General features: G+C 52.9%; 1 protein-coding gene across 3 annotated transcripts in view; it reads right to left on the reverse strand.

Moving 5' to 3' along the window:
- Window positions 1-7,409: 7,409 nt before the first annotated feature.
- Window positions 7,410-27,060, reverse strand: part of CAMK2A (calcium/calmodulin dependent protein kinase II alpha) — a 64,328-nt gene continuing 44,677 nt past the window's right edge. Inside the window, exons 14-19 of one of the 3 annotated variants that reach the window (XM_070465639.1) lie at window positions 25,507-25,539; window positions 24,467-24,515; window positions 17,784-17,859; window positions 15,069-15,163; window positions 10,832-11,060; window positions 7,410-10,565 (exon numbers count right to left, since the gene is read on the reverse strand). In XM_070465639.1, the coding sequence (XP_070321740.1) occupies window positions 10,562-10,565; window positions 10,832-11,060; window positions 15,069-15,163; window positions 17,784-17,859; window positions 24,467-24,515; window positions 25,507-25,539 (486 nt within the window). In that variant the 3' untranslated portion in view covers window positions 7,410-10,561. Of the gene's footprint in view, window positions 10,566-10,827; window positions 11,061-15,068; window positions 15,164-17,783; window positions 17,860-24,466; window positions 24,516-25,506; window positions 25,540-27,060 lie in introns of those variants that run through there. The other 2 variants (XM_070465640.1, XM_070465641.1) reach the window with 2 other exon arrangements.

Below are 27,060 nucleotides of genomic sequence, written 5' to 3' on the forward strand. Positions count from 1 at the left end.
AGGCTTCTTCCCACACCCTGGGGATGGGGGTGGGGGTGGGCTCAAACCTTGCTCATAGAGCCCCTGGTGCCCAGCCTGCTCAGAGCTGCCCTGGCCCTGGAGGAAGCATGCTCAGGACTTAATCTAGGATTGAGCCTGGGCTCTAGGACTGAGCTGTAGGCCTGGGTGCTGGGAGTCAGGAATGGAGGATCCTAAGAGTTTAGGCTTTTCTTTTCCTAGATTCCAAGTCTGCATTTGGAGGATTTGTAGGTTTCTACAGACCCCCACCAGCTTCAGCCTCACTCACCTGCCCTGCTTCCTCCTGCCTCTGCAGTTCCTGGACTGTTCTCCCTGGCCCAGTCTTCCAGTCTTTCCTGCTCTTCCCATTTCCACTGCTCCCACAGCCTTCCCTGCCACACCACACTCCTGCTCCCTCTGCTGCCCACACCATGTCCCCACTGCCCCCATCCTTGTCCCCATACTGACTTCATATCTTCCCCGCCTTATACCAGATGCCAGTTAGGCCCCGATTGCAGTGGGAGTTGACTGGGGATCAGGGACCCACAGCTGGAGGAAACCCTGACAGCACAGTTCTCATTTGATAGAAGACATTGGCCCTGTCTGGAGTAGAACCCTAGCCTGGAATCCTAGAATCTCGCAGCAGGTCCAAACCCAAGTGCCTACAGGGCAGGGAACCTGGGTGAGCAAAGCTGTAGGTGTGAGTGGGACAATAAGTGGCAGCTGACCCTTAGTGAGTGTTAGAGAGACAGAGGGCCTGGTGCGGATTGTGGTGATCTGGGAAAGAAGGTCTGTCTCTCTAAAGGAGCAGCTACCCCTCAGAAGCGTGGGCCCAGGTTGCCAGATATTCTGGGTTTTTAAGAGAAGAGGGAAATCTGGAGTTTTACAAAATATGTCCCATTTAAAAAGATTCAGAAGATATAAAGCAGCATGGCTCAATTAAGGCCTCCTGTTGGGCCTTCAATGCAGGCCAACAGCTTGGCAGACAGAGAGGCAGTCAGAGAGGCAGGGCTTGCCTGAGAATTCCCAGTGAGAATGACCTAGAGTGCAGCCCCGCCCAGGGCGCCCCACACCTACTCAGCGCTCTGCTTCCTGTCTTAGTTGATCTTTGTGTCTGTGGACCCCTGACCTTGGGAGGCTGGTGGAGGGTTCTGGGAGGCAATGAATTTGCCTGGCTGGGATGTGGTGGAAGGTGGCCTGGGGCACTCCATTCCTATTCTGGGACTCCTCAGAAAAGGTGTTTCCTTGGGCAATGCCGGGAGGCACTGAGATGGGGCCCTGGACCAAATGCAGTGACTTCCAGCCTATGTCTGTGAGAGCAAATGGGGGTGGGGGTGGGGCAGAGGAGAGAGAGGCTTCTGGCCACACATTAGAGCAGCCATATTCCCAAGGTCAAGTGAGGGTCAACAGATAACACTGGGGTCACACTGGTTATCTTGGTGTTTGATCCTCAGTAGGCCCTGCCCTCTGTGCTCCCCTTCACCACCCCAGCCAAGTTCATCCCTGCATGGTTCCCTGTGTAGGTCCAGGCTCCCTGACCTAGTGCCTCCTCCATCTACCCATTGGAATCCTGCCCATCCTTTTAGAGCCCACCTCTATACACTCTTCAGCATCCAGGTATGGACTCCTGGAGTCTTGATGGCCCTACATCCAGCGAGCTCTGACAGCCCAGCCCAGTCTGCACAGGGCACTCATAGGCTTTTGAGACAAACCATTTCATGGACTTATGAAGACATTTTTTTTCACACTCCTTGGACCCGAGTGCTTGGGGCAGCAGCAGGGTACCATGGGAGGGATGGGTACACTGCTCAGCCATGCAGGCGTGGGGTCATTTCCAGCTCTGCCTGTCTTGGCTGTGTGGCCTGGGGGACCCACACTGTCACTTCACAGCTTTGCACGATGGGTGTAGCATCAATCTGAAAGCAGTTTCTTGGTGGCTCTGGGGACAGCCAGGGAAGAGTTAAGACAGTCCCAGCCCCTCTGAATTCCACGTGACCCAGGGTTGCTGAGTCTCCGGGTCTGCGGTGGACACTGTTCTCCAGGCTCATTTTTTGCTAATGGCTCATGGAAAGTTTGGCTCCTTGAGCTCCAGACCGCTCCCTCTGGGGCCTGAGGCCTCGCTGACGCTGGTCTTGCCCTGGAAGGGCATCCAGAGTAGCCTCCCGCCTGCAGAGCTATGGTCAGCACCCCTGCTCCATGTCCGCCTAACTTCCTGCTGCCTGACCTTCTCCCCCAGGACACAGCAGCAGCCAGCCCCTTCTGGCCACATGGAGGCCTCCTCCCAGCGCCCCTATCCAGGATTACTTTTCATTTGCGAGGTATGGGCAGGGGGTGAGGGAAGTCTTTTCCCACTAAAGTCCACCGCATCTGTGAATTGTATTCCTTTGAGTATTGTAGTGGGTAGCAGCCCAGGAGAACTCGGACATCTGCTGGCCAGAGTCCAATCTCAACTCCATTGCTCACTGACTGTGTGACCAGCTGAATCGACTTTCCCTCTCTGAACCCAGGTGTCCTCAGACACAGATGGGGAGAATAACAGGAAATTAAATGAGATAATATAGCTGGTTGATGCATAGCTTAAAAAAATGATTAGAGTGCTTCACATAAAACACGGCATGTAGAAATTCTCCAGGTAGGATGGTTCTCATGAGCCTGCTGTCCAGATAAACAGAGAGAGGGTGTTGTGCCTGGAGCCAGAGAAGGGCCAAGATGGAGACGCAAGGCTTGCGCCTTCCAGCTCCATGAGCAAGTTCCTTGGAGGCGAGGCCAGTGACCCCATCAATAAGATGAATGGGTTGGACAAGAAGCTCATTGTGCCCCACAAAGGTGACTGGAGGGAGAGCCGTGGGCAGAAGGGAGCTCTGAGCCCCTGCCTGCTCAATTCAGCCTTTTGTCAGTGACCGTGCCATGGAGAGCTATGTGGGGAGCACCACCTCTTTGGAGCCAGATTCAGGGGTTGTCCTCACTTGCAGGATGGACTTCATGAGTAGGGTCCCTGATGGTTTCTTCAGTGAGCTGGTATGCCCTGTGAAACCAGTTGGAGATGGGGGGTGTTGGGTTGGGGTCGGGGATTGGGACAGGAATAAAGTCCTCTGGGCCAAAAGCCTTGCTCTGACCTTGACTCTGCTGCCCCAGGGTCAGGGTCTCAGAGTTTCAGGGGTTGGGGTGACAGAAGTCAGAGGCAGGGGAGGGGCCGATGGTCAATATTGATCTAGCTGAGTCAGGGGAGCAGGATGGGGAAGCAGGAAGGCTGGGGTGGGGCCTGCCGATAACTGAATCCCAGTGTGACTGTGGGAACCAAGGAAGGGGGGTGCTCGATACAGAATTCCCAAACTAGATCCTTACGAAAACAACAGTGGTCTGGAGCCCTGCCCAGTCCTAATGTGTCCTAATCCCTGAGGGTGGAGCCTAGAATATTTGTATTTTTAGCAAACTTCTTGGGTTACTCTGAGCAGCCAGCCCAGTTTTCATATTTGGGGACCACAGGTTTACCCCCATAGTTGTAATAATGAGGAAACTGAGGTCCAGAGAGGGAAAGTAACTTACCCAAGGTCATACAGTGATGATAATCCACCCCTTTTTCCTGAGGGAAGCTATAGCTCACTACTAGATAACTCCATTCCCTGCCTGCTGTGGGCCAGGGCCCTGGAAGGGACGGCTGCCCAGAGGGAAGTGGCCACAGAGACCTTGGCAGGCCCAGGTGGAGAAGGTAGGGTGGGGCTCATCCCAGGAGGAAGGACACAGTAGGGGGGCATTCCCACAGGACTGGACCTGCCCCGCCTTGCCCTCTGCAAACACTCCGAGAGCACCGGCTGGGAGATGTTCCCTAAAAGATTTACTACGGCCCTGGTTTGGGGAAGGCCTTTTCCATTGCTGGAGACCCACCCATGCCCTGGAAAGGCATGCCCCCAGCACGATGGGGGGCTTCCCAGGTGGCCCTAGTAGTAAAGAACTCATTTGCCAATGCAGGAGATATAAGACATGCGGGTTCGATCCCTGGGTGGGGAAGATTCCCCTGGAGGAGGGCATGGCAACCCACTCCAGTATTCTTGCCTGGAGAACCCCATGGACAGAGGAACCTGGCAGACTATAGTCAATAGAGTCGCAAGAGTCGGACACAACTGAAGCAACTTAGCACACAAGCAGCACGGTAGATCCAGGGGCACTCGCAGCCTTCTGACACTTCTGGCCCCCTTCTCCCCTAACCTCTAACCGACCCACCGGTCAGGGCTCTCAGTCCAGCTCTTGACTGCATGCTTCCCCCACATCTCAATTTGCTAAGCATCCACACAGATCCTTCCAGAACTCCGAGGCGCTGCCACCCTCTCCTGCCTCTTCTTCTGGCTCCCGAAACTTTGCTACCAGGTCCAGCCATCACCCTAGTCTGCCCTGAGTGCTAGTTCTCACTCTCTGGGATGGGGTCATTGATTCCTGGGGACAGGAGACAAGCTAGCTCATCTCTGTGTCCTTCCTGGGGCCCAGTCTGGCTGCTGCACGCCCTAGCAGGTGTTCGGCGTGGTTCGGATTCTGAATCTCACCTCCTTCTCTCCCCAGGCCATTTTGGGCCAGTGTCTTCACTTTCTGCACCACAGTTTCCTTATTTGTGGAATGCAGAGAATCGTAGTGCCCCACATAGAGGTGAACCGAGGGTCGTGAGAGAGCACATATAAAGGAGGTCAGGTGTGAACAATTTTAGCAGCACACATTTGTCAGGGGTCTACCCTCGTCAAGGATGACGATACCTGCTGCGTGCATCCGGAACATGGACAAGGTGCTGACTGCTTTCACGAAGCTCACGGTTTTGTGAACACTTGCTCAGGTGACTTCAAATCAGTGCGCTCTGGTGAGGTAGGTAGAGGAGACTGCGAAGCCTACATGCGGACCTAACACAGTGCACGCTGGGAGTGGACAGAGGAGACTGCGGAGCCTGTGGAGGGACCTAACGCAGTGCATGCTGGGAAGGAGGTGGGGCTTCCTGGAGAAGGTACCGCAGCTGTGTCCTCAAGGGAGCAGAGGTGTTGCTATGCACTGAACAAGGAATAAAAAGGAATCCAGTCCTCTGCAGTGAGTTCTGGAGTAAATGGGCAGTGAGGAGGTGGAGATTACAGATGTAGACAACTAAGAGATGAGGCACCAGCTGGAGTGGATAGCGGTTAAAGAGAAGGGGGGTTGGGCGGGGGGAGGTTCCTGAGAATCTCAGCCACTGTTTGCTGGCTATCCACAGACGGGGAAACACAGACCCTGGAGCTCTGCTTGCGCTAGTCCTGACTCTCTGTCTTGCAAGAAGCCTCTTTGCCTCTGAGTCTTATTTTCTTCACCTTCAAAATAGGACTGTTCCAACTAGGTAAGAGGTGTGAAAGCACCCTGTGAACTCTAAAAGATCATGCTCTTGTAGATAATAATAGAGCTTCAAGTGGAGTTGGCACTGTGAGGTAAAGGATACCTCGAGGTTTACCGGGAGCTCCCAGAGCTTCATTCTGCTGCTGCTGCTAAGTCGCTTCAGTCGTGTCCGACTCTGCGCGACCCCATAGACGGCAGCCCACCAGGCTCCTCTGTCCCTGGGATTCTCCAGGCAAGAACACTGGAGTGGGTTGCCATTTCCTTCTCCAATGCATGAAAGTGAAAGTGAAGTCGCTCAGTCGTGTCCGACTCTTCGCGACCCCATGGACTGCAGCCTATCAGGTTCCTCCGTCCATGGGATTTTCCAGGCAAGAGTACTGGCCTGGGTTGCCATTGCCTTCTCCGCCCAGAGCTTCATAGACTCACACAACGCTGGACCTCCTGTAATCTGCTCCTGTGCTGCCACCTGCCGGCGAGTGTCTGCAATGGCAGCTCAAGTTCTCAAGTCCTTCCTGTAGCCCAGGAGGGAGATTCCGGGCACCTGAAGGCTCAGGTTCAAGCTGTCCTGGCGCTGACATGCCAGGCTCCAAGACAAGAGTGCAAATGAAGGGCCTAGATCCCTCTGCTTCACACCCCCTTGCCCTTTTCAGCCTTACTGCCAAGCTCCTCGCATATGCCCTGTAGAAATGCCCTCTGGCCATCTCACATGCCAGCAGCCAGGATAGACCCAGAAAGCAGCTGGTGCGGGAACTCTGAAGCCCAGGAACCCAGAGCATGGTCTAGAGAGGACCGTAGGCTCTAGAAGTCATCCCCCCACCCCCGCCCCCCGGCCCTGTGGAATCAGGCTTTCATCATATACAAACTGGCCCTTGCCATCAGCACTTGCGATCTAGCTCTACAAGGACTAAATCATGTGGTGCTGCAGCTGCTGATTCTTAATACTCCTTGAAAGGAGTTCAGGGTGGAGAGCAGAAATTAGGAATTCTGTGCTCTGGGAAAAACTGGCAAAACAGGTCTTCAGATTGTGAGATATTTTTAGGTGCTGATTTTATGAGCCCGATTCTTGTATCTCCTCTTGTCTAGAAAAGCACCAAAATCCTTCACAGTGACAACTGCTCCTCGTGACTAGCAGAAACCTTCTGCAAAAAATACGTGCTTGATTGCATGTACTCCCCCCCTTCACCAGAATCATGTATATACTGATTTCCCCCTCTACTACTTTGGAGCAGTTTCTCAGAGCTATCTGAAATGTTGTCTCCCTGGATAGTCTTCATTTTGCTGCCAAATAAACCTTACCTTGCAACTCTCACATTGTGCTTTTTTTTTCAAGTTACATCTCTTAGGTGGGGGCATGACTTACAGTGAGCAACTCATCTGTTTTGCATGAGACTGTTGGGTTTTGTACTGAAAATTCAAGTCAGCAATGAATGGTTAGTCACCCTGTCATGGCCTGAGGGGGCCAAAACCTCTGTATCACCACCCTGGGTCAGCCTGACCAACTTGGGGTCGGGGAACCAACTAGCCTCTAATGTGGTAGTGGCCTCCCTTCCCCCAATGGAGCCTTTCCTCCACTCCTTTCTCCAGCCCCAAGGCCTCTAGGTTCTAGACTAGACAGCCCCTAGACTCTAGGTTCACATATAATCTGTTGGTAAAGAGACCCTTCCCCTCCCTCCCCCCTCAAGGCCTCTGGGGCCTGGGGCCTTGTCTGTGAGGTTGGGCAGAGGTAAAATATTGGGTAGGAAGGGATTTCTGGAGCAGCTTCTTCACTGTACAAGGAAACCAAGGCCTGGAGGAGAGCCTTGCCCCAGGTCCCTGAGGGAGACTTTCTATTGGCCACTGGTGGCAACTCATTGCTCTTGTTAAGGGCACCCCAGCCCCATCCCTGGCTCTAAGGCTAGGACACAAAGGTCCAGGCATAATCCCATAGTGATTGGCTCAACCTTGAGCTTGTGACCAAGTTAGACCAATCAGAATAAAGACCTGGGTCTTTATTTTGCAACTGAGAGGAACTAGAACAGGAAACAGACATACTCCCCCAGTGCTCTGCTTGCCCAAGACAGAGAGACAGCAAGTGCACAGAAGTTGGTAGCTATTTATTGCACTAAAACACCAAGAATAAAACAGACACCCCTTCTTCCCCCCAACCCCACAATAGCAGAAAGTTTGAGCAGTGGTCATTCAAGTTCACAGCCACATATTTTAAAAAAGAAAGAACTGAAACAAACCCCCAAACAAATAGTAACAAAAATACCAGCACGGGGGGTCTGGCAAATACATCCCCTAAAGGGTCTCCCCTTGAAGGGAGACAGGAGGCCAGGGGTCAGGATCAGCGCTTGCTGGGCGCACACGCGGGAGAATGCTTTCCCATGAATGTGTTTGCATGCTGGAGCCTAGGACTTGTCTTAGGTCTGGATTTTTTTGCATCTACAGGATGTTTGACTGTCTGGTGGTATTGGGCTCTGGGCCACTTTGTCTGCCAGTCTCCCTGCCTGCTGTCTCAGGATCACGCCGTGCCCTGTGGTCCACACCAGCTGGCTGCACACCCACAGGCGTGGCCTTCGCAGTGGAGCCATCTCAACTTGGGGTAGGGACCAGCCTCCACTTCTCTGGCATCCAGAGAGGGGCAGAGTGGACAGGGGGCATGTCAGCAGACAAAAGGCAAGATGCTGGTGTCCTCCAGCCCAGCTCCCTCTGGTGGGGAACCGATGGGTGAGCCGGGAAAGGACTTTCCTAAGGTCACACAGCAAGTCTGGTCAGAGCTGGGAAGGAAATCCTAGGAACCCCCAAACGTGGCTCTTTCCCCCGCAGTCCTCCACTGATTAGCAGAGGACAGGCACAAAGAGGGAGCTGAGGGGCAGCTGGGGGAGAGCAGGGGGACTGGCCGGCCCAGGAAAGGACAGGGATCCAGCCAGTGACTCACCCGGTCGATTCTCATGGGTGTATTCAGTGTTCAGTCTCCACCCCAGTGTTCTGTCTGATCCCCCTTCAGCCCTGTAACATAGGCTGGGCAGCAATGTTTAACCCTTTTAATGGAGGGGGAAACTGAGGCTGAAGAAAGGACCAGACTTTGCCTTGGTAATGGCAGCAATCCCTCACCTTTGGTTTGGGGACAGCTGTGGGAGCTGGCAGCTCACAAGGGAGGCAGGCAGTTTTGCTGCTGGGACGCTGGGATCACTGGGCCTTACTAGGAAGCCCTCTGGACCTGGGACAGACCGACTGCCTGCCCTGGGCCTCGGCAGCAGGGTCTCTGCCAAGGAGAGAGGCCGGTGATCAACCAGTTTGGAGACCAGGAGGGCTGAGTAGACTCTCTCCTGGCCTGCGGCCCCTGCCCAGCCTGCCTCACCTGTCCCAGGGGCAAGAGTGCAAGAGAATGGGCCCAGCAGACAGCTCATGATCAGAAAACTCAGGTAGTACTGGGTCACATCCCATCAGTCCTGCTCCACTCAACACCCAGGATACCCCAGAGGTTTGGAGGGATCAGAGATTCCTCCAAATCTTTGGAGATGTGGCTCTTCCTCCCCTAAAATCCTCCAGAGGGGACAGTATCTCATGCTGGCAAAACACGGCCACACAGAGGCCAAAAGCACAGAGAGGCAGCAACATGATTCCGAGTCGGACACTGAGGATACAACCTCTATTTCTTTTTTTGTCCAAAACATGTAGATTGGTTTTGCTGAGTGTTATTTCTTCTTCTTTTTTTGTTTGTTTCAACATACTTACTGCATATAAAGTCATGCAAAGAAAACAGTGCAGACAGTAGATCCAGGTGGATGTGCCAAGGCATTCCACATCAGAGTTAATCCCAAGGGAAGAGGGAAAGGGAAAGGAAAAGAGAGATGCAAACCACAGCCGCAGGAGGAGGTGTGAAGAGAACTCTCAGTGTTCTTTTTGGACCCGCATGAAGACACATGCTCGTGAACCCCCAGAGATGGATGGATGGGGGTTGTGCTGAGGGTGGTGCACAGATGTAATGGAATCCTGGGCAGCATGGTAGAAAGGACCTCAGTTTGGGAGGCAAGCAAGATAAAGTACAGATACTGCCACCCTGACAACCTCCCCCACTCTCTCTGCCCGGATTTGGTATTTCTTCATCAGTACTAACATCTGATGCTTCTGCAGTCCCCAAGGGAACCTGGGGACTGAAATGTCAGAGATCCTTCCCCATCAGGCTGAGTCCACCTCAGCCCCAGATAACCCACAAGTGACAAAGTCCATCTCAGAGATGAAAAAAAAAAAAAAAAAAAAAAGGACCTAGAACAGGAAAAAAAGAAAAACAAAAAAACTACCCCTCTTCCCACCTCCCTTCCCAACCCAAACCTTCTCACAATAATTTGAGAGGTCTAGTTATTACATAAATATCCATTAACGCGAAATCCATTTACGAAACACACAGAAGTTTGGCTATAAAAAGGCATGCGGTCCAAGTAGAAGTGATACCTAAAGGTTATTTTCTTTTGCCCTCAAAAAGCAATCAGATTCTCTCCTTCGGATGATGAAGCTGGAATTCTCCAGGCCTGATGGATGGGTGGAATGGGCAGCTAGTGTTGGAAGTAAACATCAGCAGAAGGAAGAAAGGAAGAAGTGGGGGCACCCTGAGAGGATCGAGCCCCCCACACTGAGGAAGGAGGGTCGGCTGGAGAACAAGAGGGTAGGACAGGATGGGAGAAGAGTTAGGAAGGCAGTTTGAGGCAGGAGGCTCCTGACATCTTGCCCCACTTTTGCCTTCTCCCACGGGGGAGGTTGGTGCGGGGGGCTGGGTGTTCTGCCCTTCCCCAAGAACCCCAGAAGAGGGGAGATCAGGGAGGGGGTTCTGGCGGGTGCCACATTCCTCCTGGCTCTGCCCCTCCTCCCCAGGCCCTGGGTGAACACACAGCTGGGACGGTGGCCTCCGGCCAAGGCAAGACCCGGCTAATGACAGCTGGGAGGGGGGTCCTTGGGGCCAACACCCAGGGCACCTGGGCCTGAGGAAGCCCCACCCCAGCAGGGGATATAGAGCAAGAGTGACAGGTGGAGATGGGGAGATGTGGCCATTTGCTCTGAAGTCATGATGGCTTTTGTGAACGGACAGGTTTTCTTGACACAGGTATGAAGGTGACGGCGATAGTGGTGGTGGTTGGATGATGTGATTGGGGGAATTCCAGCAAAATCCAAGTGGGAGAACCAGCAGCCACATTCCACGGACAAAGAGTGGATCTCTGTGAAACAGCGCCTCCAGCCTGGTCCTTCAGCTGCAAGACACGGTTGACGTGGTGGGTAACGTAGGTGCTTCTCAGGGCACCATGCCCACCTCCTTGGATGGGGTTCAAGTTGCCTGCTGTGGGTCCCACCCGCGGCTCCTCCCCCCACCCCCTGGGACCCACAGGCCTGGTCTCCTCCCAGTGGTCTCCCCACCCCCGCCTCAGGGCCCGACCAGCAGCCGGGTTTCCCAGCGGGTACCACCTCCAGACTGACACCACCTCTGTCCTTTTAGATTGTTGGAAGGAGGGGCTCTTACTGCGGCAGGACAGAAGGCGCCCCGGATCTGTGGAAGTGGACAATCTGCCATTTGCCGTCCCGGCGGTGCCAGACGCGGGTCTCTTCCGACTGGGCCGTGCGGGGGATGCCGCCGGCGTCCAGGTACTGCGTGATGCGGATGTAGGCGATGCAGGCCGACTCATCACCCATCAGGTGGATGTGGGGGTTCAGGATGGTGGTGTGCACAGGCTTGCTGTTCCGGGACCACACTGTAGGCGGGGACGGGAGGGGGCGGAGGAGTTGCACCTGGGGGCCTCCGTCTCACTTCTCCCCTTCCCCACTTCTCAGCAATCGCCTCAGCAGAGCACCTCTGCCTGCCTCACTTCCAGAGGAGCGGGTCTCTGTGACAAGGCTCAGCTACCTAGGAGTCAGGGCACAGCTTGCAGATGACTAGATCAGACCCCAGTGGAGATACAGTGGACTTCAAGACAAGGTGAATTCTTCAAATGCAGGGGAATGGGATTAGAGAATCATGGTATCTCAGACATACAGGTGAATGAAGTGTCAGGTGAGCTTAGACCAGAGTCTCAACCCAGATCCCTACAGAGGCCAGGGGAGTACACAAACAAGGTACTGAACTGGGTATGAGATGCTAGATGGCTACGGACCCTCTGTGTCTGGGTGAGGGGGACAATGGGGAGTGGTGGAGACAGTGGTGAATAGTGCACCATGTCCCTTCTAAGGAGGTGCCCTGTCCACAGCTTCCCTGGAATTTGCTATGTGAGTGGGACTCGTGTTACACACCTCATTTTTCAAGAGAATCGAGAAATCTGGATTTCTGTCAAATGCCTCAGTTTTAATTATTGCTTCAAATTTAAGACATCATGAAGACCACATGAAACACGAGTAGTCAGATACGCCTTATGGGCACCTCATTAGCACCTCGATTCTCAACGTATAGAATTATGGAAACTTGAAGAATATTAAAACTGTAGAATTTGGAATTGTAGGGATGGTACTGGTCGCCACGGGATGTGGTCGCGGAGCTTTCCAGACTTAGGGGGAAAGGCACAGCTCTTGTAATCACCCTAGAACTAACAAAACCAGCCCTCTTCCTGTACTATGTGAGCTGCAATTATGACTATCATCATCATCACCATCTTGGTTCTAGGAACTCTCAATTCTTTTCAGCAAGATAGAAAACAAAACACAGGAAGACAATCACCTCGGGAGGGCCTGGACAGGGGTCACTAGGATCTTGGGCTTCAGTGGAACCCTCACACCTTCCCTCAGTGTAACCCAGATGTACCCAAATCCCACGGGAGAGCTGATTCAAAATATAGATTGCCCAGCCCCGCCCGTGGAGATGCCAGTTCAGGAATCTGTCATATTAAAAAAGCTCCCTCCCCTTCCCCATCCTCTGATTCTGATGCTCAGCCAGGTTTATGAGCCACTGATTTCCTGAAAAATGTAAAAAAAATTTTTTTTCACAGCTGCAGAAAGCATCCAATAGTATCTGTGCCTAAATATTATACTCACATTATACCCTGGTTTTGGATAAATGACCCCAAATCACTGAGTCTTAGATATGTAAACTTAAGAGGCTTTTACAGTTCTGGGCTCTTGTATAACAAGAGTGAAGAGCTTTTGCACTATAAGCTTTGGAGTGACCTCAGAAGTCAGAGGTCACCCCTTGACCCTCCCACAAAATACAAAGAGGCCTCTGTGAGCATCCTCAACAGCATTTGGGGTTGCAGGCTCTCAAGACTGTTTAATTCAATGCCTCCATTTAGCAGATCTGGAAACTGAGGTCCAGAGAAGCAACTGGACTTGCCCAAAGCTGGGCCAGTCTCTGAAAGAAATGCAGTAGAACCTAAAGAAGTCAGTCTCTAGGTGTGACTGAATTAGGACAATCTAGAACAATCCCCAAAGGGACAGAATTTAGCACCATTGAGGGCAATGGGTCTTACTGCTGTCTGCCAGGGCTGGGGTCCTGAGAGTCATTTGTAAAGCAATGGTCACCCTAGCATGGCATCTCTTGAACGGATCTGAGGCTCCCAACATCTACCCTTGTGGATAGCATGGGAGAAAGGGCCAGGTCCTCCAGCAGGAAAAAGCAGGCAGGAGGGTGAGACTTGCCCCAGGGTAGGCAGTTACCTTGTGTCTTGCTCTTTTTGATCTTTTGATGTGATCAGGTGTTCAAGCCCGGAGTCCAGGGAGCCAGTGTTATGTGGGACTCACTGCCAGAGTTTAGGCCAAGGGTTTACACAGCCTTCCGTGTCTCCTCCCCCTTTTGCATCCCTGAGTCTTAAAAGCCAGCTCAGCCTATCTCTGCTCTGTGGGGATTGTGGTGTTCATTGTGGGGAACCAGCGCCTCCTAGAGGACAGACCAGTAGAGAGGTGCCCCTGGTGATGAGCTAGAGAGCTCCAGGGTGAGTGGGACTGACTGTGGGGTCCAGCCACGTCTCTTCACACTCTACCTCTGCTGCTAGCCTTGGAAAAGCAGAGTTTAATTTGTCAAAGAAAATGCAACTTCCTTCTTTCCTTCTTCATAGCTTTTTGGGGATGCTCTTAAGCCCTTGTACTCTGCAAGATTCCATTAGTCTGTAGGCAGACAGGAGAGGAGTGCCCATCTCTGGTGCCCAGGTGAGGGGAGAGCACGGGGAAGGAAGGAGGCACTGGAGGCAGTCAGGACCAGGTTCTGTCACCAACATTCTGGGTCCTTTGGACAAGTCGCTTCCTCTCTCTGAACCTCAGTTTTCCCCTCTGTACAATGAAGAGTTGGACTAGAGCCAACTTCAGTTGCTTACGTACTACCTTTATTTTTATCATCTACCTATACTTTATGGCAACCCACTCCAGTATTCTTGCCTGGAGAATCCCATAGACAGAGGGGCCTGGTGGGCTACAGTCCATGGGGTCGCAAAGACTTGGACATGATTGAAGCGACTTAGCATGTGCACATACTTACTTTATGAAAATATTTCCTTAAATCAATTCACTTTATTAATGTATATACATTTATTTTAAAAGACAACTTTCTAAAACAATCATTAATGAGTAACCAGTCTTACAGAATACTCTTTTAATAAGCCCAATGAAAATGAAATCAAATTATATAATCCTAGCTCCATGCTCTTTCCTGCAAGGCACCTGGGCCTGAGGCCGCTCTCTTTTTGATAAAGAGGTGAGTTAGAAAGTGGGTAGGTGGAGAAGGAAATGGCAACCCACTCCAGTATTCTTGCCTGGAAAAGTCCATGGACAGAGGAGCCTGGTGGCTAAAGTCCATGGGATTACATGACTGAGCATGTTGCATGAGGGTGGAGGGAGATGGGTTGGTAACAATAAAGTGGTAGAACTAAAAAAAAAGAAAGAAAGTGGGTAGGTATTTAAGAGAGACTAACATTAAAGTGAGCCTTTCCCCTTGGCAGAGCCAGATGTATTGAAAGAGATTTTAGAAAGGGACCCACTTTCTCACTGTGTGAACCAGTGCTGTTTCAGTGGGTGCCCACAAGCGCAGGAAACCACAGAGCATTGCCTCATTGCTTCCCTCTGGGGGACCTTGGCTGTGCCTCTTCTCGGGGCCTCCCTCCGGGTCCTAAGCTACATGAGTCTAACCTGCGAGTGCATTGGTTTATCCCTGTCTGACCCCTGGCCAAGGCGAGACACAGACGCAGGCAGAAAGCGCCCGAGGTCAGGCCCAGCCTCAGCCCCCTGCCAGCCCGGGGTTGCAAAGCTGCCAGGGTCTCTCCTGCAAAGGAGAGGCCCAGGAAGGACAGACATGCGGACAGAGACCTAGACAAACAGGCAGGGCACAGCAGTGTGAGCTTGGTCCCCTCTTCTCACCTACGAGCACGTTTCCATGCCCACCCATTGGGGCACCTGCATGACGACCTACGCGCCGGTTTGCAACCAGCTGGTCAGCTGGGGTGGCCGCAGGCATTCAGGTGACTGTAACTTGGGGGTGTGCCCCTGGAGGGCGCCCTTATCTGTAGAAAGGGAATAAAGGTCTTCCCCAGGCTCTCCCAGGGTCATGGGCAGGTGAGGGCTGGGAGGGCCTGTCACACTGATCCAAGTCTCCATCCACAGCCACAGCGGTTGGACAGGCCTGGGTTCGGAGAGAGAACCAAGGCAGTACCAAGCCCTGTCCACACGGGCTCTTCCTCCTCACTGGTTTCTGGCCGCCCCGGGGGCCCTGCCCGTCACCCTGCTGTGCCATCTGGCAGGACGCCGAACAGAGCAGACAACAGGCAGCCCAGAGGGAAGGGATTGCTCACGGTTTTCAAAATAGAATCGATGGAAGTCCAGGCCCTCGACCAGGTTCCCCAGGGCCTCGGGTTCGAAGGCCGTCATCCCAGGGTCACACATTTTCCTGGGGGGAGGAAGTCAGAGGAAAGATGGGCTGGGGTGGCCTCTCGGGTGCCCCCTCTAATTCCAGGAGCCTGGACCCCAGGAAGGTGAGCCTGTGAAATCAAAAGTGACTGCACCCACCTCACAGGATCAATGAGGCTGTGGAGGGGACAGGGCTGGGACAGGTACAGTGTGGACACTGCTGACTGGCAGGTGCTACTGGGAACTGGGAAGCCTGGGTCCAAACCATGGCTCTGTCACTTACATGTCATGAGACCACCCCCCCCTCCCCCCAGCAATGGCTTAACATATCTGAGCAAGAGGGCCATACCAAGATGCCAGCGGGGATAACTCAGCCTGTATACAACTCTCCAGATTACATCACACCCCCCACCTCAGGCAGCAGATGTGTCCAGAGAGGGCTTTCCTAATTTGTCTTCCCTGGGCAGAGGGACCTTTTCCTTCACTTTAAATTGACTTCTGTTCACCAAGCAGGTGTGTCCCTGGAGGGAGTGCGTTTTGCTACATTGAACGGAGATGTCCTATTGTTGGCAGCAGCATCCTCTGGGGAGCCCCAGGTCCCTCTTCTGTAAGATGAGGAAAATTGCAGTCCAAGAAGCGACGCCAGGAAGGAAGGAGCCCGGGGCGTGGCTGAGCGGGCCCTCTGCTATGTATTTTCAGCTCAGGGCTCCCACTCCAGTCTGCTTTTTGAGAGACCCTAATAGCCAGATGGAGGAAGGAAAAAACTGTCTCCCCCGTCCCTAGGTCTCTGAGATCTTCTATGACACAACGTGGACCCCTGTGACAATGACAGTGAAGCCAGGGACAGAAAGTACCCCAGGAGAAAATAAGATCCCAACCTGGGGAGGAACTGAAGACAACGGCAGAGGGCCCAGCCTCGGTGAGCTGGAGCTGTGGTGAGTGCAGGGTGCCCTGCCCTTGTTCTGCCCTAACCAATCTGTCTGTGTGACTCCAGACAATTAGCTTCTCCACTCAGAACCTCAGCTTCTCCTGACGGATCGGCCAGCGGGCTTGTTCTCAGATCATGTGGGATTCCCAGGATCCTTCCAGATCCAGAGTCCTCTAAGGCAGGGCTTTGAGCCCTGACCATCTGGAAGACTAAGCACCCCCTCGCTCTCTCCAAGGAACCCCTCTGCAGGAGGTCTCTGGGCCTCTGAAGGGACTCAGAAACCATCTGCTCCCATTCCATTGTACATGGAGGGAAATAGGCTCGGAGAGACAAAGGGGCTTATCCAGGGTGACACAGGGTCAGACTCAGCACCACAGGCCCCAGAGGTCATAGCAAGGGGTCAAAACCTAGGCTACAGAGGAAGTGATATTGCAGAGGTGGAAGACTTGGGGGGTTTGGGGTCAACAGGAGACACCTCTCCTTCCCTCCCTCCCTATAGCTGTGTCCTCAGAGTCACTCTCAGGCTCTCTCAACACTGACTTAATTCTTTCCAAGGCCAGATGCAAAATCTGTTCAAGAGCACATTTCCATGTTCTTATGCAACCCTCAGGGGCACACATGCACACACACCCATGCACACCCCTTATGCACGCAGTCACAAACGTGCATGTTACGTGTGCATAGGTACGTCACACTCACGTGTACATGCGGCCTCCGTCTCACACCTGCACCTTCCAAGGTCCTTGTTTCTCCAGAGATAATCAGCAGATTGCCGGGGCTTTGTCACCCGCTGCTGCTGAAACCCTCCCACGATCAGGATGCACCTGGCCCGCCCAGCCTTTGAGAGACAAACTTCTCAACTCCTGGGCACAGCAGTAACTAGGATCAGGCTGCCCATGGAGCAAAGCCCACCCAGGTCATTCCTACTTCACCCAACAGGTAAGGGTCATTCTGTCCTTACTTGGCAGCTTTTGTCCACCAAAAAGCACAGGTGGGGGCTTCAGACCCGGGCCTTGTCAGCCCTGGCCAAGACGTTGAGCCCTCAGCACAGAATCCTGGCTCTCCTGAGGGGGCCCATTGAGGTCCTTGCTGGCCTCGACCAGCAAGGCTGAAGATGGCCACCAGGGGGCGCTCCAGCCCAGTCTTTGTACACTGGTCACTTCAAGGGCTGGCCCAGGTGTGTAGGGAATGTCTCATACCATTTGTTTCATATCATGCTATTTTTCTGCACTCTGCCTTATCCCTGGATGGCTCAGAATTGCTTTTTGAGGTTCTTTTGCTCCCCGCCTGCTCACTGAAGTTTGGTTTCCTGCCTGCTCCTGCTCATCTGAGGTCAGAGGAAGTCCAGTGTGGCCCAGGCCCACATAGCATGACTGAGGAAGGGCCTGCCTCCCTCCCCTCCTTCCCAGCTTATCTCCTGAGGAGGCCCATGTTGCAGTGGAAGCCACCCCCTCTTTCCTTGGGGAAGGAAAAGAGTTTTGTTGGAATTCTTCCTAAACAACAAGATAGGAGCAGGCAGAGGAGCAGGACTGAGATATAGACAAGTACTGTGCGCAAAAAGCTTCATTATGAAAGCATAAAGTCTGAAGGCACACCAGACTTAATGAGTTCAGCCTGATTCATGGCACATGCAGTGTGAGTGAATGAGGGTCAGAGACAAAGACCCCCCAATGTTAGCCATCAGCGCCCCCTGATTCAGGCAGGACATGCAGGATGCACCCAGCCAACTCACGTGTAGGACTCAAAATCTCCATTGCTTATGGCTTCAATCAGCTGCTCTGTCACTTTTATGATTTCTTGTTTCCGCACTGTAAGGCAGGAGGGGACACAGGGAAATAATAGTGATCGTGATGGAGATGTGGCGCCAGCCTCCGGATCCTGAGCCCTCCGCACGCACCAGCCCCTGCCCTGAGGGCCTCACATTATCTCAGTTGTCCCCACACTGTCCCTGGGTGTCATCACTCCCATTTCATGGAAGAAGAAACTGAGGCCCAGAAAGGTGGAAGTGTGTGAAAGTTCCCTCAACCACAAAGGGTAGAGCCTGTGTCTCAGTTGGCAGCCTCTGCTTCCAGAGAGCAAGCATGGTTCTGGCTCTAGGTCTGATTTGAACCCACGTCTTGACTCCAAAATACACTTCCCCATCACCTCGTTTTGCCACCTGAATCCAAGCAAGGTTACCTGTGATGATCACCACCAGCAGCCAAAAACCAGAGGTTCCCCTGTGGTCCAAACTGGGGCCACTAAGGAAGGGCTTAGGGCTTATTTATCCCTTAGGTCTGGGTGAGTTTTTATTCCATTTGCATACCCACAAAAATCAGGCACGGAGCTTTCTAGAACTTTCCAGGCATAATGAATCCCAGTTACTGATACCTGGCCTCCCCTGTTTGCCACTGAAACACCACAAACAGCTGCTGTCTTTCTGGTAGAGGATTAGATATCAGTGTTCTTATTAGGTGTGTGATGTTCTGTGCCCTAGCTTTCCCATCTGTAAAATCGGGATGCTATCACCTCTCATACATTCAGTGCTGAACAAGTGGTGTAAAGAACCTGGGCTTCAGTATCAGACAGACTTCATCTAAATCCCAGCCTGGGTCCTTATTAGCTGTGTAGCCATGGGCCACAAAGTTGTTTTCTCATCCATCATATGGAGACAATAATGCCCTCATCCCAGAGTTGTTATGACTATGGGATGAGATGATGTGCCCGAGGCACTTGGACCAGAGCCTGGCGCATAAAAGGTACACACCATAAGTACCACTTCCTATATCCTCCCACAAGTACTGTTGCATCTGCTCCTCATGGCCTGGGGGTGGGGGCAGGCAAGGCCAGTTTCCTCGCATTTGATACATGAAGAGACCAAGCCTCGGCAATGAAGGAACTGGAAGTCAAATGTCCTGGCTCCCAGCAGGGCGGTCCTCCCAGAAGCCTCACTCAGTTTCTTGGGGCCTCCCCTTCTTCCCCAGGCTCAAACTTGGCCTCAAACCTGGTCAGTGAGCTGGCTGGCCAGAGCAACCTTAGGTGAGACGGGTGGACATACTGCCCATCTCTCAGGCTGGGAGCGTGGGAAGGAGACTGCTCCTGTCAGAGCCCTTGACCCTGCCTGCCCTTTTCCTTACCAACTGCAGGGGCCACCCTGCCCCACCTCACACTGGGGAGCTCACCTCAGGCCCAAAGGACACAGAATCACAGAGCACCCAAGCTGCAAGAACCTTGGAGACCAGAGGCTCAGCCTCCTTATCCAGCTACTGGGGAAACAGAAGCCTGGTAAGAGGTGTGGCCTGCCCAAGGACACAGAACATCCCGGGTTTGCCGTCTGGCTCCCAGCGCAGGGCCTTTCCCAGAACCCGGGAGCTCCAACACATTCCCTGTCATGTTGGGCCCATGGGCTGTCTCTTCCCCAACTCAAATATTTAATATGAGCACTGCAAAGGTTCACTGGCCCCTGGAGTAGGCCTGTCTCCGCAGACATTCACTGCAGAGCGAGGGAGCATGCTAGTGCTCAAGCCTTAGAGCTTGAAGCCTCCCAGCACAGCTTCCTATGCTGCTCACTCCCCATTCAGAGATGAGCTCCAGCCACATTGGAGGCGACAGGTGAAATGGTCTGCTTCCGTGTCTGTGCAGCAACAAAGCCATCATCACCATCTCTGCCCTGCCATGTGCCCCTCAGGGCAGGGCCCGATGCCCAGCACAGCTCTTGGCACGTGGTAAGTGCTCGGTAGACGTAACCATCTTGAAAGTTACCATCTCCAGTGTCAGCCACCACAGTGAGCCACACAGTCTCTATCTCCTGGCTCCGCTAAGAATCACCAGGACTGGGAATGAGTGTCTTAGACCATGAGCTCTGCCTGGTGACTCTGGGGTCTTGCCTGGCACTGAGATAGGCAGCATGAATGCATGAGTGGATAAACCAAATCAGGATCTGGGGCTGCTGTCTTTGCCCTGCTCCCTGGAACTGCCCAAGTTGCCTAGTAGCCTCTGTCTCTTGGAGCCCAACAACCCAGTCTCCTGGTCAAGCTAGAGACTGAGGATGGAGAGAAATGCACCTCTATCAGGAGATACCTCATTCCAGCCGCTCCCACGTGGAATCATGGTGACCACCCAGGGCAAATTCTCAGGCTCCTGGCGGGCCCTGGTGCCCGAGCCCCTCCCCCTGTCTTGTTTGTATGGCTTTACGTACCCTTCCCGCTTGACACTCCATGAGCTTCTGCTTAACACCCTGTCTCCTGTGGGCTGCTTCTCCCCAGCATGTCAGAAAGACTAGCCAAGCAGTCAAGGGCACGGATTCTGCAGCCAGACCCCAGCTCTACTACTCAATAACTGTGTGCCCTTGGGCAAGCTTCCCCCTGCCTCAGTTTCCCATATGTATAATGGAGCTACTAATAGTACTTACCTCAGAGGGTGGTTCTGAGGGTTGAGTTAAGAATATATCAACAAAAATAACTAACACACATATGGCCCTCACTCAGAACCAGCTACTGTTCCAAGCCCTTTATATCAAGTCATTTATGTAAATAATGATGCATTATGTAAAGCACTGAGAGCAGTGCCCGGCGCTCCATAACTGAGAGCTGTGATTATCCTCAGTGGAAAGCTCTGAATTGGAAGTTCCCCCTGAGGACAGCCTCTAGCCAGGCCGGGACGCTTCCCAGCAGCCTGATACATGATGCTTCAGTTTTGGTTGAAGCTTTGGGGCTTGCAGCCTGCCTGAGAGGCCGCCACACTGCTGGAGAGTTTCTTCCATTTGCACCCATGTCCTTCTTTTAAGTTGAAATTTCCCCCTAGAAGCCCCTTAGTTACTGGGGCCCTGCACCGTGCACCTGATATCCCAGACTTTATGCCTTCCACCTACCAGCCTTTTCTTTTCGGGGCTGAAAGCTTCCAGCATGTGGTTTGCAGGATCTCACTCAAGCTGCCTATCTACTCTTCTGGGGTACTTAAGCTGTTAGATGCTTCTGTGAGTATGAGCACACAATCCTAGATATAGCTTGAATATTGCAGAATCTAAGGTTTAGGGTAGCACTCTTTATCCCCTCCCCATTTCTGGACACTATACCTCTATTAATGCAGCCTGAGACAAGTTAGCCCAAATGCCTAACTTGGCCTTCACCCACATAGGACACCAAGTTTGCCAACGGTTAAAGCCTGGCAGGCAGGAATCTCCCTCACTTCACTCTCTGGGACCAAAGATCTGGGGCTCTGGTGTTCCTTAGATCTGGAGAAATTCACTCTTGTTCTGAGCCCCTCCCATGTTCTCAGCAGACCCACTGCTCTATGAAAGATTCAGCCAGCAGCTGCTCAGTAGCAACTCTAGCATTTCTAATCTTCTAGGCATTCACCCAGACAACCAAGAGTGTTCCCTCACAGCTGGGGAAGCTGAAGCCCCAGAGAGGTTAAGACACTCTCTCAAGGTCACACAGCATGCAGCGGTTGAGATGAGATCAGCATTCCCAGCTAATATTTCCCAGAATGTCTCTGCCCAGATTTGGAGGCAGCTCTTTGGAAAAGAAATGGAGTTTTCAAGGATCTGGCCAGGAGAAGGGCAGTGGGGAGGAAGCCTAGCAGAGCCCTGTGCAGCTCGGAGAGTGAGAGCCCTGTGTATCAGCCTGAGGGGCTCTGAAATATTCATGTCCCCTTCTTTGCTCAGGGGGAAATGTTCCCTGGAGGATGACATTTCTAATTAACTTTAATGTTAGGTCAGAATCCACCCTACCAGCTGCTATTCTCACTTAGTAAGAAGACTTAACAAATTAACACCAGAAAATGGTTCTCTGGAAATTTTCTCTGAGGCCTGAAGAAGCTGGGGGAGGTTCAGGGCTCCTCTCTCCTGCCAAACGGCAGGAGAAGCTCCCGGATGGGCCAGCATCTCTTCCAGCAGACATGGCCCTTTACATGTATGGAAACTGAGGCAGGGAATGGGCTCCAAGTCCTACCATTAATAACACTGACATGCCTTTTCTCTTCTCTGGGCTTCAGCCTCCCTCTTTTTATTTATTTATTTTTGGCCGTGCTATAGGCATGTGAGATCTTAGTTCCCCGACCAGAGATCAAACTTATGCCCCCAGCAGTGGAAGTGCAGAGTCTTAACCACTGGGCCACCAGGGCAACTTATTCCTCCCCTCTTTAAAAGGGACACAAATGAACTGAAATTCAAGACTTCACAAATGTTCCCATCCTGATAGCTCTAAAGCAGAAGATAATGATTGTAAATGTCAGGCCTTAGGGATACAACCCAGAGCCGTTACTCCAGGTGGAAAATGTCTTTAACGGGTCACATTGCACATTACATTAATAGTGCACACAAACTTTACATTCTATTTCAAACATTTCTCTGTCTGTTTAACATATAAATATTTATCTTAAAGTAATCTTTGAGTAAAACTGACGCTCCAGGAAAATACTGTATGGCTTCCAGTCATTCAACCATAAGCTCCAGTTTGAAAGAAAAGAAATTAAGATTTATTAAACAGTGACCATATGCCAAGCACTGTGCAAGCACTTTAGACACAGCCTCTTGTTTCATTTGCACAGCAGTCCTCTGAGCTTGGTACTGTTATCATTATCTCTTTATAGTTAAGGAAACAGGGGCTCAGAGAGGTTCAGTAAGTTGCCTAAAGTCACCCAGCAAATAGACTCCAGTGAACAATCACAGAGCTCATTTGCCTCCACAGACCCTGTCTGCTCTGAGACCAGGATTATGAGGCCAGAACCAGTCTCCTCAAAACACCCAGCACCCAGCTCTTACCACTGGGACAGGGAGCCTCAAATACAGCCAGTGTTTCAGACACACCCTCTATTGCCCCACCACAAACCTATGGAATCAGGATCCACACAAGCAGGGCCAGGAATACGGTTATAAATGCTCGAGGGGCTGAGAATACTGGCCTGATCCCAAAGAATTCTTCAAGATAATGCATTTTGAAGGCTGTCCCGAGTGCCATGTTAGATGCTTGATTTGCTCTGGCACCAGGTAATGGTGATGGAGTGACCACCCCCCACCCCACCCCACTCCCAGCTGGGAATGACCAGAGTGGGATACACACAGGATGGGACCACTCTTCCAAACATCCTGGTAGAGTCAGGAGGCAGTCACAGTGTTCAGCATGTCAAAACTGCCTTAAAGCAGCCTGACTGGCAATGGTGCAGAATATGTATTACATAAGAAAACACTCTTTTCCTCATGACTGTATTCTTTTAGAAGCAAGTCGTCTAAATTGAAAATATCTCGACTGGCACCACTGTGGTCTCTCCAGGTCAGCGCTGTTTTTCTAGATCTCGGAGACTCCCCAGGCATCTCGGCTACATGCCCGAGTGTGAGAACCCCCAGGCTTGCCGGGTCTCCCTGTCCCAGCGCAATAAGGAAGGCCAGGTACAGGCAGAACATCAGGACAGCACTAACTCATCCAAGGACTTGGTGCCGATGTCAGCACGCACCCTCCCGCCTCTAAGCTCCAAGCACACTTTCCAGCCGGCAAGGCCTCCCCAGCCAAGGTTACAGGCCAGGCCCTGGAGGTGCTCTGTCTGGGTTCATATCCTAACTGTACACTTAATGACCTCTGGGACTTTGGGCAAATTTACTCAACCCCTCAGCTTCTGGGCTGTTGAATGGGGTTAATCACAGTACCTACTTCCTAGGCTTGTTGTAAAGCTTAGGCTGTATATCAAGCATTTGAAACATGTCTAGCCCACAGCAAGTACCCCATAAAAGACAGCCATTCCTGTTGCCATTCTATTATTTCCTCTCTTACCATCAAATCACATTTATCTGGGGTCTTGCTCCCCCTTCCATCTGAGTGCTGGTGAAGACTATTAGTCACTGGCTACAATAGCCCCTGCATGTTAGGTTGGTCTTTTTTTTTTTTTTTTCTGGCCATGCTGAGTGGTACGCGGAACTTCCCCAACCAGAGATTGAACCTGTGCCCCCTGCACTGGAAGTGCAGGGTCCTAACCACTGGACCACCAGAGAAGTCCTTGGGTTGGTCTTAGGCAGTGTTTCCCATATTCCAGTTTGTTGAACTTTCTACATTTCTGCTTTCCCTTCCTTTACTTCAAGTTTTTAAAATCAACTCATCTTTTTTAAAAATTTCAAAAACACTTCCAAAGGAAAATGTATACTACTACATTTATGACTTGACTATGTTAATTTTTTTCATGTTGAATTAATTTAATACATGTTAAAGTCAACACGTAACTGCTGCCATAAGAGAAGTCCATCCAGATACCACTAGTGGGCCAGGCACGCCATACGGGGAAATGCTGCCCCACAATGTACCCAGCCTACAGGGAGCAAAGTGAGGCTCTCTATAGAGAGACGGGACACAAAGTCGGCCTAGGGGCCCCTCCAGGCAGGAGAGTGTCAGTGAAGGGGGCCCACCAGGAGGCCTGGGAGCCCTGATGCTGAAGGCAAGCCCCTCCTACCTTTCGTGTCTTCATCCTCAATGGTGGTATTGGTGCTCTCTGAAGATTCCTGCCAAAGAGAAGATGGGAGGTGGTGAGGCCCACTTGCTAAGCAGAAAGAGGTGGGGTCAGCTGGGGGCTGCCCCAGCTGCCCGATGCTGCGGCCCCGTTTCTGTAAGCTTCATCGGCTCTGCCGTCCAGATGCTGCACTGAAAAATCCCATCAGCCTTCCGAGCCTAAGGAGGGGACGGGCCCAACTCAGCAGGCGGCTGGTGGCGGGGAGCAGGGTGAGAAGGCAAGGGGTGGATGCGCGACAGCCCTGGCCTTTCTGGGAGGGCTGGGTGGGGCGGTGGGGGCGGGCTGTCCCGAGCCCTGTCTGCTGGAGGGAGCAGAGAGGGGGTGTGGAGGGCAGAGAGGCACGTGGTGGCCACAGGATGGGGAAGGAGTACACACACTGGCAGGGGAGGAAGAGAGAGAGGGGGAGGCCCAGTGTGAGAGAGCCTGGGCTTTTCAGGGGGAGAAAGACCACACAACTGAGGGAGACAGCAATGGAGTCAGAAGAGGAGGGGCGTGGGCCACCCTGCCACCACAGGAACCCCTAGACAGAGGCAGCGGCTGGTGGCTCCTCTGCCACCGGCAGGCCCTGGGCTGCCTCGCAGAAGCTCAACAAGGGCCTCCACGGCTTTGGCCAAACCAAGCCCCCCAGTGGCCACAACTGGCACAAACCGAGCCCTAAGCTGAGTTCCCAGAGCCAGGGTGGGGAGAAGCGAGAAGCCACAGGCTGGATGTGGGGTGGGGTTCAAATCAACCTTTGCTTCCAAGGGAGTTCCCAGGTCTACTGTCAGGCTGCTGGCCTGGGCCATGGAGTTGGAGGTGTCAACAGAAACACACCAACAACACGCACACACAACACACATATTGTCACACGAGGCACACGTACCAAGCACGCCCTGAGCCCCCTCTCCCCGCCCCGGGTTCCCATTGCAGCCTGCAGGAAGGAGGCAGGAGCGAGGGTTCGAGGCCCAGGATTTACCGGCGTTTGGGAGACGGCAGACACTCACCATTAACTGAACGCTGGAACTGGACTTTCTTTTCTGGAAAAACAAGGAGAAGAGATGGGACAGGAAAAGACACAGCGTGAAAACGGCAGGGAGCAGAGGAACGAACGACAGGGGAGGGTTGGAAGGAGGATGGGCCTCGGGGTCATCCTCTGTGGCCCCTTGCCAGCCAGTGTTGGGACAAGGTCAGGGCCACCAGCAGCAGCTGACCCGGCAGGGACAGTCCTCTCCAGCCTGGAGTTCTGGGGCCTTACGCACAGCTGCCTGGGTCTCAACAACCCAGCCACCAAGCTCCAGGCCAAGCCTCTTCTGGACCAGGGCTCCCCTTACGCCAAACTGGGATGTGGAGACAAATCCTGGGTCTCAGATACTAGTTGCCCAAGACCTCCAGAATCCAAAGCTCTTGAGGGACAAAAGGATGCTCGGGTCTGGAGACGAGGCTCAGTGTCTCCTCCTAGGCTCTCCCTGTGTCTCTGCTGAAAGGACCCCACTCCTGATTTGGTTGAGTGTCACAGTCACTCAGGAAGCTTGTCCAAAATATACATAACTGGGTCCCCTCTCAGGAGTTTGATAACTAGGTCTGCATCAGAGCCTGGGCGTATATATTTTAAATGATATTCCCAGGTGATTCCAAAGCAGAGGCAGGAGTGGGAACCAGTCCCCTAAGTGCCCTCAAAAATCCTGAGGGTCCTCCCTTCAGCCTATTCTAACTTTGCAGGAATTTGTCATGTGACCTATGGGACTCAAGGGAAGGAAAGAGGAACACGTAACTTTTCTTCTTCTTTCAGTTCTAAACTTGGAGTCTTAAAGACTCACACTCATAGGAGGTTGCAGGTCAAGACTGACACTTGCAACGCACAGGTGGGAAACTGGGGCTCAAGGTGGCTCAGATAGCTACTAGCAATGAAGAAGCTGGAACCCCTGATGCAGGCCCTCTGCCCTGTCTAGGTCTTCAGGTACCCACAGCCTGATGGCTCCTCATGGCTCATCCTGGAAGCACTTGCATCTGAGAGGCCAGGAGGCTGCTCCCTGAGCTGCTCTGTGTGGGGACCAGAGGGGAGACTTGAGATGCCCTCCAGGTAGGCCTTTGCCAGGGGATGCACTGGGTATTCTCTGAGGGTCCTCGGGTCTAATTCTGGGCTTTCTGACTCCAAGGTCCAGGAGCCTGAGATCCTTTCCTCTCCACCCAGGGCCTCTGCAGAGGCGGCCAGGGTGGCTCACTGGGTTTTTCCAGTGTCAGTGCTCACAGCCCCTGCCTCTGCCCCAGCTGGCCCAGGCGGTGTGACTTCCGCAGCCAGCAGCCAGTCCCTCCTCCCCTCCCCTCTCATCTCCTCCCCTCTCCTTTCCTCCTAGTGTCGGCTTCACTCCTGGCTGGAGCCGGGCCAGGCACAGTGCGTGTTGGACGGGACAGGCCCACACAGCTCGGCTGTCAGCAGAAACCCAAGAGTGGCGTGGGGGCCAGGAGGTTCCAGGCGGGACACGAGGAGGAAACACATAGCAGAGACTGCATCAGATTCGGACATACAGTGACAGGATGGGACATGGAGGGGTGGGGTC

This window comes from Odocoileus virginianus, chromosome 3 (assembly GCF_023699985.2).
Source record: "Odocoileus virginianus isolate 20LAN1187 ecotype Illinois chromosome 3, Ovbor_1.2, whole genome shotgun sequence".
Taxonomy (NCBI): Eukaryota; Metazoa; Chordata; class Mammalia; order Artiodactyla; family Cervidae; genus Odocoileus; species Odocoileus virginianus.